Below are 14,376 nucleotides of genomic sequence, written 5' to 3' on the forward strand. Positions count from 1 at the left end.
AGGTTCTTACCCCCAATGGAGAGAGATCGCTGCCCCCACATGCTCAACTTTTGTTGTACCTTGGCTACTCGCTCCTCCCAGGTTTTGGTGCACGCCCCGGCCCTTCCGAACCATATCCCCAGCACCTTCCGGTAGTCTGACCACATCTTCAGCCAGAAGTGCCAAGTGGATGACCCATCTCTGCCTCCTCTTGAGGTCTCCAGCATCAGAGGTGCCAGTCATCAGCCAATTTGATTCAGTCCACTTGATAGTAGGAGTAGTCAGCATGGCTTTGTGCTTGGGAAATCATGTCTCACAAATTTGTTTGAGTTTTTTGAGGAGGTGACCAAGAGGATTGATGAGGGCAGGGCGATGGACGTTGTCTACATGGACTTTAGCAAGGCCTTTGACAAGGTCCCGCATGGTAGGCTGGTCCAGAGAGTTCGAACTCATGGGATCCAGGGTGAGCTAGACAATTGGATACAAAATTGGCTTGGTGACAGGAGGCAGAGGGTGGTAGTGGAGGGTTGTTTTTCAGATTGGAAGCCAGTGACCAGTGATGTGCCGCAGGGATCGGTGCTGTGCCCTCTGTTGTTTGTCATATATATTAATGACTTGGATGTGAATGTAGGGGGCATGATTAGTAAGTCTGCAGATGACACCAAAATTGGTGGTATAGTGGACAGTGAAGAAGGTTGTCTAAGGTTACAACAGGAAATAAATAAACTGGGAAAGTGGGCAAGGGATTGGCAAATGGAATTTAACACAGACAAGTGTGAAGTGATGCATTTTGGGAAGTTAAACCAGGGCAGGGCACTGGGGAGTGTTCTTGAGCAGAGAGACCTTGGGGTGCAAGTACCTAGTTCCCTGAAAGTGGCAACACAGGTAGACAGGGTGGTGAAGAAGGGGTATGGCATGCTTGCCTTCATCGGCCGAGGCATTGAGTACAGGAGTTGGGACGTCATGTTACAGTTGTACATAACGTTGGTTAGGTCGCACTTGGAGTACTGTGTGCAGTTCTGGTCGCCGCACTAGAGGAAAGATGTGATTAAGCTAGAGAGGGTGCAGAAAAGATTCACAAGGATGTTGCCTGGTTTGGAGGGCTTGAGTTATAAAGAGAGATTGGATAGGCTGGGTCTGTTTTCCCTGGAGTGAAGGAGGCTGAGAGGGGACATGATAGAGGTATATAAAATTATGAGAGGCATAGATAGGGTAGATAGCCAGAGTCTGTTTCCCATGGTAGGGGTGACTAAAACTAGAGGGCATAGATTTAAGGTGAGAGGGAGGAGGATCAAAGGGGTAACATTTTCACGCAAAGAATAGTGGGTATCTGGAATGAGCTGCCTGAGGAGGTGGTGGAGGCAGGAACAGTAGCAACATTTAAGAGGCATCTGAACAGGTACTTGAATGGGGAAGGCATAGAGGGATATGGTATTAATGCAGGCAGGATTAGTATAGATAGGCATTATGGTCAGCGTAGACGCGGTGGGCCGAAGGGCCTGTTTCTATGCTGTATGACTCTATGACTCTATGTCAAGAAAGGGCTGAAGGCACTGGATACTGCAAAGGCTATGGGCCCTGACAACATTCCAGCAATAGTACTGAAGACCTTTACTCCAGATTCAGCTGCGCCCCTGGCCAAGGCGTTCCAGTACGGCTACAACACTGGCATCTACCTGGCAATGTGGAAAATTGCCCAGGTACGTCCTGTAAACAAAAAGCAGGATAAATCGAAGCTGGCCAATTACTACCCCATCAGTCTACTCTCGATCATAAGCAAAATGATGGAAGGTGTCGTCAACAGCACTTTCAAGTGGCACTTACTCAGCAATAATCTGCTCATTGTTGCTCAGTTTGGGTTCCGCCAGGGTCACTCAGCTTCTGACCTCATTACAGCCTTGGTCCAAACATGGACAAAAGAGCTGAACTCGAGAGGTGAGGTGAGAGTGACTGCCCTTGACATCATGGCAACGTTTGACCGAGTGTGGCATCAATGATCCCTAGCAAAACTGGAGTCAGTGGGAATTGGGGAGAATTCTCCGCTGGTTGGAGTCAAAGGAAGATGGTTGTGGTTGTTGGTCAATCATCCCAGTCCCAGGACATCACTGCAGGAGTTCCTCAGGGTAGTGTCCTAGGCCCAACCATCTTCAGCTGCTTCATCAATGACCTGCCCTCCATTATAAGGTCAGAAGTGGGAATGTTCATGGCTGATTGCACAATGTTCACCATTCACGACGACTCGGACTGAAGCAGCCCGTGTCCATATGCAGCAAGACCTGGACAACATTCAGACATGGGCAGGTGAGTGGCAAGTTACATTCGTGCCACACAATGACCATTTCCAACAAGAGAGAATCCAATCATCTCCCCATGACATTCAATGGCATTACCATTGCTGAATCCCCCACTGTCAACATCTGGGGGTTACCATTGACCAGAAATTGAACTGGACCAGCCATTTAAGTACTGTGGCTACGTGAGCAGGTCAGAAGCTGGGAATTCTGCGGCGGGTAACTCACTTCCTGTCTCCCCAAAGCCTGTCCGCCATCTACAAGGCACAAGTCAAGAGTGTGATGGAATGCTCTCCACTTGTCTGGATAGGTGCTGCTGCACCAACACTCAAAGTTCGACACCATCCAGGACAAAGCAGCCCGCTTGATTGGCACTCCATGCACCACCTTCAGCGTTCATTCCCTCCAACACAGATCCACAGTGGCAGCAGTGTGTATCATTTACAAGATGCACTGCAGCAACTTAGCAAGGCTCTTTCGACAGCACCTTCCAAACCCACGACCTCCACCACCTAGAAGGACAAGGGCAGCAGATGCATGGGAACACCACCACCTGCAAGTTCCCCTCCAAGTCACACACCATCCTGACTTGGAACTATATCGCCATTCCTTCACTGTTGCTGGGTTAAAATCTTGGAACTCCCTTCCTGTCTGCACTGTGGATGCCTCTGCATCACATGGACTGCAGTGGTTCAAGAAGGCGGTTCACCATCACCTCAAGGGCAGTTAGGGATGGGCAATAAATGCTGGCCTATCCAGCGATGCCCACATCCATGAAAGATTTTTTTATAAAAGGTACAAACAATAATCAAAACGGCAAATGGCTTTTATCTCAAGGACTGGAATACAAAGGAGTGGAAGTGTAAAGCTCTGCTTAGACCCCATCTAGAGTACTGCATTCAGCTTTGGTCACTGCAGCTCAAAGTACTGGTCTTGGAGGGGATGCAGTGTAGAGGCACCAGAATTATACCAGGGCTAAAAGTTATGCTATCAGGGCAGCTTGTACAGACTAGAGTGTATTCCCTTGAGTTTAAAAGATTAAGGTGTGATATAATTGATGCATTTTAGATGATGAGATAGAGAGAAATCATTTCCTCTGGTCATGGAGTCTAAAACCAAGCGACCATAATCTTAGAATTAGAGCTAGGCCATTCATGGGTGAAGTCAGGAAGCACTTCATACAAAGGGTAGTGGAAATCTGGAACTCTCCCCAAAAAACTGAGATTGATAGATTTTTTTTTTAGGAGATTTTGATAGGGGGTACTGAACCATGTTAAGATACAGATCCGCCATGATTTAATTGAATGGCAGAACAGGCTCAAGGGGCTGAATTGCTGAATGTAATGTGTCTAAAATTAACCTGTTTCTTTTCTGTCTGGAGGAGGTTGTCATGTTGGGTGTAAAGAGCTGGAACAGGTAGAGGTGTCGCCAGATAATCAGTCCACAGATAGCGTTGCTGCAACCATCATTACTGACGACCCCCATACGGTGCTGGTGGAGTTCTCCTCAGTGGTGGCCAACACACAGGAGTATATTATTGAGGTACCTGGGGCACTCAACACTCAAAAGTACTGGGTTTCACCACACTTCTGAAGAATGGCAGCAGTGGTACAGCCATTGATCCCCTCCTGCAAATGTAGCTGAGCATGATGTGTTGCATGGGGCAGCTGTACACAGTTGATCTCTAAGTAGGTTATTAGTGTACATGTGATCTGTGTGTTAATGTACATATGAGTTGTGGGTGGGTTATTAACGTTCCCACTAAGCTGTGTGGCAGTGCAGAATTTACAGCACAGTGGGACAAACAGGCCTCGCACAAGAAGTGGTCCCTTTCAGATCTTTGCATGTACCCCCATGCCAATCTTAAAGCCACCATGCAGTGCAACAAACGGTTGTACACAGCAAAGGAAAATTAGAGGAACATTGGTTATTAGTGTAGGTGAGTTGCTTCTGGGTTAGTTTACAAGTCGTGTGTGGGTTAGTGTACATGTGAGTTGCACATAGATTATTAGTGTACATGAGTTGCATGTGTGGGTTATTGTGCATATGAGTTGCGTGTATGGGTTATTAGTGTGCATGTGGGTTGCGTGTATGGGTTATTAGTGTGCATGTGGGTTGCGTGTATGGGTTTTTAGTGTGCATGTGGGTTGCGTGTATGGGTTATTAGTGTGCATGTGGGTTGCGTGTATGGGTTTTTATTGTGCATGTAAACTGTGATTTTGGTTGTTAGTATGCAAGTGGATTGTGTGTGTGAATTATTAATGTGCAACTGGGTTGTATGTGTGGATTATTAGTGTACCTGTCCACATAGAGGAGAGGCAACCTTGATGTGGTGGAGAGACTTGTGCATCCCAATGATCCCTTGAGCAATGCCGTTGGGAGCTCCTCGCTCCTGGTAGGGCATTCAGTGGTGGAAATATCGGAGAGAGGTGCCAGACAAAGTGCGGTCCAAAAAGTCCTCAGCAGAACAGGTGAAGGAAGACTGTGCGTCTCACCAGCTGTGAAGGTGGAAGAAGGCTACAGTGGCAACGAGCTCTCTGTCACCATGGTTTGACACGTCACCAAAATTTTACCACCAACCTGTCAAGATCGTGTGGATAGTGATTGGCACCTCCCTCCCCCTCCCCCCTCCCACCGCAAGTTCCCCATTAAACGGAGTCATGCGTAGGCTTCTACCATGGTCTGTCTATCAAGTCCTGTGGCGATGGAGGATTGGCGGCAGGGACAGGGCTGTGAACCTAGGCGTCCCTCGTCAAGGATCTGCACACAGACAACAGATGCATGAAAGTCATTGGACACCTGTGTTGGGACAGAGGTGTCTTTGGGCAGCAGCATCCATGACAGCAGTCCTCTTCCGGATACCCTCTGCTCACCCCAAACGGGGAACCGGCTAGAAAAGATGCCCTAAAAATAGACTGTCTCACTTTCTCCTGGCTGGGGAGCAGCACCCAGTGGGATCCAACTTTGTGGTCAAAGAAAGTAAGCTCTAAATTTTGCAACTTGGAATTTAGAACTCTCACAGCCAATATTGAGCAACTGTCCAGAAAGAAGAACTGCAATCATATCACGTGAACTATCAAGACTCCAAATTGACATCGCTGCTGTCAGTGCGACCTGCTTTCCCGGGGAAGGGCAGCTGAAGGAGCAAGCAGGGGGATACACCTTCTACTGGAAAGGAAAGTCTGACAGTGACCCTCATGTCCACGGAGTTGGCTTTGCCATCCGGAATAGGATCTTGGATGCACTGCCAGAACTCCTCAACTGCTAAAAGACTCATGAAACCTCTTACTGCTCAGCCGTTATCAATATGCCACCGCCATCAGCGCATATACCCCAACCCTTGACTCTGATGAAGATGTTAAGGAAAAGTTCCACTCCAACCTTGAAGTCCTCACGGGAAAAAAAAACATCTTTCTGGGGACCTACAACTGCCAGGGTTGGCTGTGACTCCGAAGTCTGAAGTGGAACCATTGTAAAAAATGGGGTGGAAAAAGTCAATGCAAATGGCATCCTGCTATGAAAAGTGTGCTCAGCATGGCCTCATTATAACAAACACCCTCTTCCAGCAGAAGGACAAATATAAAACCACATGGAGACATCCTAGATTAAAGCATTGCCGCCTCCTGAATTATGTCATTGTTCGGGTCAAAGATCTAAGTGATGTTATAGAGTCATAGAGTTATACAGCACAGAAACAGACTCTTCGGTCCATCGTGTCTGTGCTGGCCATCAAGCACCTAACTGCTCTAATCCCATTTTCCAGCCCTTGGCCCATAGCCTTGTAGGCTGTGGCGTTTCAAGTGCTCATCTAAATGCTTCTTAAATGTTGTGAAGGTTCCTGCCTCTACCACCTCTTCAGGCAGTGCATTCCAGATTCCAACCACCCTCAGTGAAATTTTTTTTTCCTCAAATCTCCTCTACATCTCCTGCCCCTTACCTTAAATCTATTCCCCCTGGTTATTGACCCCTCAGCTAAGGGTAAAAGTTTCTTCCTATCTCACCTATCAATGCCCCTCATAATTTTTATACCTCAATCATGTCCCCCCTCAGCCTTCTCTGCTCTAAGGAAAACAACCCTAGCCTATACAACCCTAGTCTCTCTTCATAGCTGAAATGCTCCAGCCCAGGCAACATCCTGGTGAATCTCCTCTGCACCCTTTATTTTTTTATTTATTTATTTAGAGATACAGCACTGAAACAGGCCCTTCGGCCCACCGAGTCTGTGCCGACCAACAACCACCCATTTATACTAACCCTACAGTAATCCCATATTCCCTACCACCTACCTACACTAGGGGAAATTTACAATGGCCACTTTACCTATCAACCTGCAAGTCTTTGGTTGTGGGTGGAAACCGGAGCACCCGGCGAAAACCCAAGCGGTCACAGGGAGAACTTGCAAACTCCGCACAGGCAGTACCCAGAATCAAACCCGGGTCCCTGGAGCTGTGAGGTTGCGGTGCTAACCACTGTGCCGCCCTCTCCAGTGCAATCACATCCTTCCTATAGTGTGGTGTCCAGAACTGTACACAGTACTCCAGCTGTGGCCTAACTAGCGTTTTATACAGCTCCATCATAACCTGCCTGCCCTTATATTCTATGCCTCAGCTAATAAAGGCAAGTATCCCATATGCCTTCCTAACCACCTTATCTACCTGTGCTGCTGCCTCCAGTGATCTGTGGACAAGTGCACCAAGGTCCTTCTGACCCTCTGTACGTCCTAGGGTCCTACCATCCGTTGTATATTCCCTTGCCTTGTTAGTCCTCCCAAAATGCATCACCTCACACTTCTCAGGATTAAATTCCATTTGCCACTGCTCTGCCCATCTTACCAGCCCATCTATATCGTCCTGTAACCTAAGGCTTTCCTCCTCATTATTTACGACACCAATTTACGTGTCATTTGCGAACTTACTGATCATACCTCCTATATTCACGTCTAAAGCATGAATGTACACGACAAACAGCAAGGGTCCCAGCACCGATCCCTGTGGTACACCACTGGTCACAGGCTTCCAATTGCAAAAACAACCCTCGACCATCACCACCTGCCTCCTGCCACCTAGCCAATTTTGGATCCTACTTGCCAAATTGCCCTGGATCCCATGGGCTCTTACCTTCTTAACCAATCTCCCATGCAGGACCTTATCAAAAGCCTTACTGAAGTCCATGTAGACTGCATCAACTGCTTTACCCTCATCTACACATCTAGTCACCTCCTTGAAAAATTCAGTCAAGTTAGTTAGACACGACCTCCCCTGACAAAGCCATGCTGACTATCCTTGATTAATCCCTGCCTCTCCAAGTGGAGATTAATCCTGTCCCTCAGTTTTTTTCCAATAGTTTCCCAGCCACTGATGTTAGACTCACCAGCCTGTAATTGCCTGGTTTATCCCTGCTACCCTCCTTGAATAATGGCACCACATTCGCTGTCCTTCAGTCTTTTGGTACCTCTCCTGTGGCCAGAGAGGATTTGAAAATTAGTGTCAGAGCCCCTGCTATCTCCTTCCTTGCCTCACATAGCAGCCTGGGATACATCTCATCTGGGCCTGGGGATTTATCCACTTTTAAGCCTGCTAAAACAGCTAATAATTCATCCCTTTCAATGCTAATATGTTCAAGTATATCACAACCCACCCTCCCTGATCTCTACACCTATATCGTTCTTCTCCCTAGTGAACACAGATGAAAAGTAATCATTTAAAACCTCACCTATGTCCTCCGGCTCCACACACACATTGCCACTTTGGTCCCTAATGGGCCCTACTTTTTCCCTGGTTATCCTCTTGCCCTTAATATACTTATAAAATGCCTTGGGATTTTCCTTTATCCTGCCCACAAGTGTTTTTTCATGTCCCCTCTTCGCTCTCCTAATTACTTTAAGTACCCTCCTACACTTTCTATACTCCTCTAGTGCCTCCACTGTTTTCAGCAGTGACGAGTGATGTCTATCACTTGATCCACGTGGGGGACTGATGCCTGCTGGACAGATCACAGACTTATTCGATCGGTGATGAACATCCACCTAGCACCAAGACATTGCAAGGCCCAAAAGTCCAAGAGGAAGATGATCAATGTCTCAACCCTAAAATAGCCTGACTGGAGAAGAATTCCAAGTGCAGTTCACGACCAATCTGGAAAATCTTCACGCATCCAACTCAATTTTAGAACAATGGGATCAAATAAAATCAGCTATACTAGGTTCTTGTGCCCAGATCATTGGGTTTGGGCATCGCCGGTCACCGAGACTGGTTCAACGAAAATGATGCTCAAATGTGATTTTCTTGAACAAAAATGAGCAGTCTTCATTGCCAGGTAGAACAACCTAAAGTCGCAACTCAAGAAGGCAGCATACCAACAGCTCAAGGCTGACACCCAAAGACAAATCCAGAAGATAAAGGAGATGTGGTGGGAAGAGAAAGCCCAAGAGATCCAACAGTATGCTGATGATCACGGCACGCAAACCTTTTGAAGCCACCAGGGCCATCTGTACACCGAGGTCAAGTGGACAAAACCCCTTCATTCACAGAATGGCATTTCTCTTAAAAATAACAATGCCATTTACAGTGTAAACACTGTAAAGAACATCTTGAACAACTCCTCAACTGTAAATCCACAGTGACAGATGATACCCTCCAGGCTATCCCTCAGTGCCCTGTGGTAGAATCCATGGGTGAACCACCATCGATGGGAGAGCTGCAATAAACAAACAGATGAAAAACAACAAAGCCCATGGTCCTGATGGTATTCCAGCTGAGGTCTTCAAAGCAGGTGGACTTTTGTTCATATCAAGACCCCATGCACTCATCCTACAGATCTGGGAGGAAAAATAACTCTCCCCTCCCACCCCCCAACTTCATTCTCCTGAACCACCTACTTCCTGTGGCTGCAGAAATCCTCCCAGAGACACAGTGTGGCTTTAGGCCTTCCAGAGGAACCTCTGACATGGTCTTTGCTGCCAGACAAATCCAAGAAAAATGTTGAGAACACCAGGAACTGTGCATTCATTGACCTGACCAAAGCATTTGACTCTAAATCATGTGGATTGTTCTCCAATGATTTGGATGGCCACGAAACGTCATCACAATCCTGAAATTGCTTCATGATGGCCTGACTGCAACTGTCTTGTGGGAGATCTGAAACAGACACCTTAAATCTGGAACTGGGATCAAGCAAGGCTGTGTGATCGTCCCCATACTATTCACAATCTTCTTGATGGTGGCTATTCACCTCATCAAAGATCAACTGCCCTCTGGTGTCCATAATAAATGCCATCTAGATGGAATGCTCTTCAACCTCGGTGACCTCCCTGCCAAAATTAAAGTGACCACCACAAATGTACATGAGTTACGGTTTGCGGATGACTGCAGTGTCATTTTCCCACTCTGCACCAGATTTACAAGCCACTCTCGATTTCTTCAATTCTGCATACAAGAAACTCAGCCCATCCTTGAATGTTGCCAAAACAAAACTCATCAACCTACACCTGATCAGCCAAATATTCCACCTACCAATACATGTTGAAGAAGAGACTCTGGAATATGTTGAGCACTTCCTATACCTTGGCAGTTAGCTTTTGAGAAAGGCCACCATTGACAAGGTGATCCAACAACAGATCAGCTGCACCAGGTCAGCCTTATACAAATTACGGCAGTGACTGTTGACAACAAAGATCTCCGCAAATCAACAAAAGTCTAACTGTACGGAGCAGTTGTCGTCACCAAACTCCTATACTGCAGCAACACATAAGAGCGCTAGAGAAATCCCATCAGCAATGCCTCAGTCGCATCCTCCAGATTTAATGGGAGGACCGTTGAACAAACGCTGGTGTCCTTGAAGCTAGATCCACAAGCATTCAGGCAAAACTCCTGCAAAATAAACTCTGATGGACTGGTCACTGTTCGCATGGCTGAAAATTGTCTCCCTCGCTAGGTCCTGTTCTCTGAACTCTGAAATGGACAACATTCCAAGGGAAGACAAAGAAAATGCTTCAAAGACGCTGTGAAGCTCTCCTAGAAGCGCGGCTGCATTGACCTTAATGACTGGGAGGAACTTTCTACCAACCGCTCAGAATGGCAACAACCTGCCACCAAGCTGCATCACGCTTTGAGTCCCAATGCCTTAATGATGCAGAGCGACAACAGAGAAGGGGAGAAAAGGAAGCAAATCCAGCACTCCGATCCCACTATCTCGAATTGAGGGACAGCGGAAATGTACATGTGGTCTGTGTCTGAGGGTAGCATTATGTACATGTGATCTTTGTTAGAGCAGTTGTGTACATGTGAATTGTATTGCGGCAGTGATGTAGGTGTGATTTGCTTTGGGGCAGCAGTATGCATGTGATCTGAGATGGTAGTAACTTTTGTAAAGCTGTTTTAAACATTCTTTTTGTTTTCGTGTTTCTTTGTCAGGCTCCTGCTGAAGTTGCTGGAAGCAGTGACATGGGCGCTCTAATCCAAGGCTCTAAGCACCAGGTTGGTGGTTGCTCTTTGACTCTAGAAATGACCCAGACATTCTGAGTGAATTGGTCACTTCTCAGGTTTACACTCTTGATTTTACTGTCCGCTGTTTAAATGTTTCCGGTCGGTCTCTCTGGCATCAGATGTTTCAGGTGTTTAGCTTTCTCGACTTCCTTTTCAGGTTGACAGCCAGATCATGAAAGTCGTGCAGCAAATCGTGAACCAGGCCAACTCTGGCCATCAAATCATTGTCCAAAATGTTTCCATGGAAGATAACAATGAAGAAGTAACGGATACAATCACCATAGCAACCCCCGATAGCCTCACTGAGCAGGTTGCAATGACACTGGCCTCCAGCATCGGGGAAGGAGCAGCTCTGACAACAGATAGCAGCCTGGAGGCCAGTCACGACACAGTAACCATGGTGGCAGCTGATGATCTTGAGATGTTGGAACACACAGACGAATACATGATAACTACTCAGGACGGAGATGTGGAAATACAAACAGTGGTGGTGGGTGAATGAAAGGGGCTTCTACTGACCCTCCCTGCTTCCCTAATCAGGGAAAAGAAATATTTCATTGGGTGGATGCAAGAACCCTGAATACTGCACTATGTGGTTACGGCTTCACACCGTGCCTGGTCGCTCCATGTAAGCGTCGCTCCATGTAAGCATCGCTTATGGTTTCTGAGCCACAAGGTGATGCATGTCAATACTGATGCATTATATTGAAACTCTGAGCTCAAGGTCTTCCTGTATCACTCGAGCTGTGAGCCAGTATGCAACGGATTGTGCCAAGATGTCCAATTGCTTCCCACTGTGACTGTGCAGAGTATTTAGTGCTCACACTCAGAGGAAAGTGCTGATATGTAACTCAGTTACTGAGCAACGACATCAGTGGTGAGAGCGGGAAGAGACAGAATGTGACTGGCCAATATACTGAATTAGTGCTGGCCAACAGCTGAGCTCCTACTCCCATTTACTTTGTGTGTCTGATTCTTTGCTTTCCCCTACCTCACCCTTTGATTTCAGTAAATACCTACCTTACCTTGTGCCAAAACCAGGCCCAGCCATTCGATTACACACAAGGAGCTGAGTTTAATGCTCTGGTTACTCTGCCTTATTAAAGATGCAGTTACCTTACCAGGGGCTGTTCAGAGATTAAATCAATGAAGTAGCACTAAGGACTGGGAACTAAAGCACAAGACTAGGAGTGAAGGAGGGTGGCACCAGGCAGGCAGTGGTGAGAAACTGGTATTAATGATTGGCAGTAAAAGGAAATTGAGACAGATTTGATTAAAAGATTTTCAGACCTCTCCAGCATAGGTTACATCCCGATCACACTCATGTGTTCAGCACAAAGTGGCTGAAAATGAAAATTGTATTCTTTTAACAGAAGAATTCAAATGCAAGAAAATCCCAAACATAGTTAAGAGCTGTTCCCAGTGATGTGAGACATCATTGATATGATGCGAGTCTTTTATGAACCATTGACAACTCATTTATTTAAAAGACGATTCGTGAAATGTTTGTGGCTTTTTGTCTTGCTGCTGCTTCAGCTGCAGTGATTGGAACTTGTACCAATAATCTTGGCAAAGAGAAGCTGCATGTGTTAAGTATCATTGGATTACTACCTCCTTTAATAAATGAGCTCACCTCTGAACTCTGTTGGAATCCTGAAGAGAAGCCTGTGCCCTCTGGTTTCATCTCTTAAAAGGACGGGAATTTCTTTCATTTCTGTGCCAAGGGTTGTGAAGAATAGTCAACAGAGCCACAGAAAAATAGAATTCAGGAATTTGATCCTAAAATCTTGGTTAAAGACCCCAGAACCCCGTGTAATTAAAATGAAGTATTGATTATTGCAACGCTGTGAACCAATGGCCCTGAATGAGAGTTTTTCTGCTCTCCTTGGGATTGTTAAACTGGAGGTGTACAGGACTCTCCATGGTAGAGTGGTGTTTGTATATTGTGTGATAAAGTTTGTTGCATGTAAACAACGAGCTTACTTGTACTTTTCCAGGCCATCAACCGCTGACTGCCTCTGCTGTAAATAAGACGCGGGAGTTGCCTATCTCGCTGTAAATAAAAATGCAGGATTTTTTTTTAGATTCTCTACGGCAGCATGTTTTCTAACCCAGATGACAGGCTGATTGATCAGATATTTATGAACAATATTTGTAAGCTGTTGTTTCAGGGATATTTTCCACAACAAGTGTTGTGGAGGATTTTTAAACTATTTTTGGAAAACAGACGGGTATACCTGCAGAATGTGGCCTTAAGTATGACCAAAAATAACTGGATTGTGACAAAAACAAATTGCATGTGACAGATCAACATGATGCAAGGTATGTGTCTCATCAGAGATTACCTGTTAAGCTTTTCATAGCAGAAAGATTATATTAGCATTGTATAGATTGTAAAGTATCCCTTTTAAGTATTACCAACAGTGCTTTAGCTATTGTGTATTTTGATAATGAAGTGTGTGCCTGGCGTACAGATAATTACCCATTCACAGGGTCATTGTTTCAGGAACTAAAACTCAAGATGGGCAGCAGAGTGTAGAATGAGTACTGATGCGCTCAACTCTACTGCAGGATCTTTCTGCTGACTGATGTTCTTTCACTTGCGTTTGCGAGCACTCTGGCTAACTGCTGCATCGGGGCATTCCCACCAGAAAGGACATGTGACACTCCATGGAACGAATGTGTTTTATGAATGAAAATGCCATGTGGTTCTGTATGAGAATTTCATTCTTTTATATTAATCTAATATTTTATTTTCAGTATACTCAAGGCATGTGTTGAAATAACTACTTTGCTGATCCTCACTGGCAGCCTCATTATGTGACCTGGTTGACCTCAAATAAAGGTGGAATTTGAACATCACTCCTATGTGCAGCATTTAATTGCCAAAGAACCTGTCTGGTGTTGTCCATGCAGTTCTGACCACCAAACAATAACCCTGTGATTGTCCTTGAGCAGTTACTGAGGTGGGCTGTGAGGAAAGGCTAAGCAAGGTTGGGTTTGTTTTCTTCAATGAGGGAAGTTCATGATCTAATTAAAATAAGGTTGTGAAAAGAATTGCCAACCTGGTACAGATAAGTTGTTCATGCTGGTGAGAGCCCCAATACTAGGGGGCACAATTAGGTATTAAAACAGAAAATGCTGGGAACACTTAGCAGGAAACATCTGTAGAGTGGGAAACCAAATTTAACATTTCAGTCGATGACTTTTCATCCCTACCCACCTACATTTGCAACTCTTCTGATGGCCTGCATCACCTTATCCAGTTCTGGTGTCCTGGCCCAAACAGTCTATTCACTAAGGACTTACGGGCCCTCCGCTTCTTCCTTGACTAACAGCCCAACCAGTCTCCTCCCACAACCCTGCTTCACCAGACCAATTTTAAAAAAAATTATATGAATTCTGATTAAAGGTCGTTGATCAGAAATGTTAATGTTAGGGAAGTCGGGCAGAATATTTTCACCCATTGGGTAAGAGAGTTGTGAAATGTTACCAGCACAGAAACATGGGGTCTTGATTGTTAATTATTCAAAGAGTTTTCCTCTAGTCCTCCTGCCTTCTCCCCTCACCCTGCAGCCAGTCACTCCCTTCTCTCCTTCTGTTTCACTTACTGTCTCGGATGG

At 45.9% G+C, this 14,376-nt stretch overlaps 1 protein-coding gene across 1 annotated transcript in view; it reads left to right on the forward strand.

The window, feature by feature from the left end:
* Positions 1–12,836, forward strand: part of e4f1 (E4F transcription factor 1) — a 76,230-nt gene extending 63,394 nt beyond the window's left edge. The window contains exons 12-14 of the mRNA XM_068055980.1: positions 3,652–3,812; positions 10,682–10,744; positions 10,911–12,836. Coding sequence (XP_067912081.1) covers positions 3,652–3,812; positions 10,682–10,744; positions 10,911–11,255 — 569 coding nt within the window. The 3' untranslated portion in view covers positions 11,256–12,836. The remainder of the gene's footprint in view (positions 1–3,651; positions 3,813–10,681; positions 10,745–10,910) is intronic.
* The last annotated feature ends 1,540 nt before the right edge of the window (positions 12,837–14,376 follow it).

The sequence above is a fragment of the Heterodontus francisci genome, chromosome 24 (assembly GCF_036365525.1).
Source record: "Heterodontus francisci isolate sHetFra1 chromosome 24, sHetFra1.hap1, whole genome shotgun sequence".
Lineage (NCBI taxonomy): Eukaryota > Metazoa > Chordata > Chondrichthyes > Heterodontiformes > Heterodontidae > Heterodontus > Heterodontus francisci.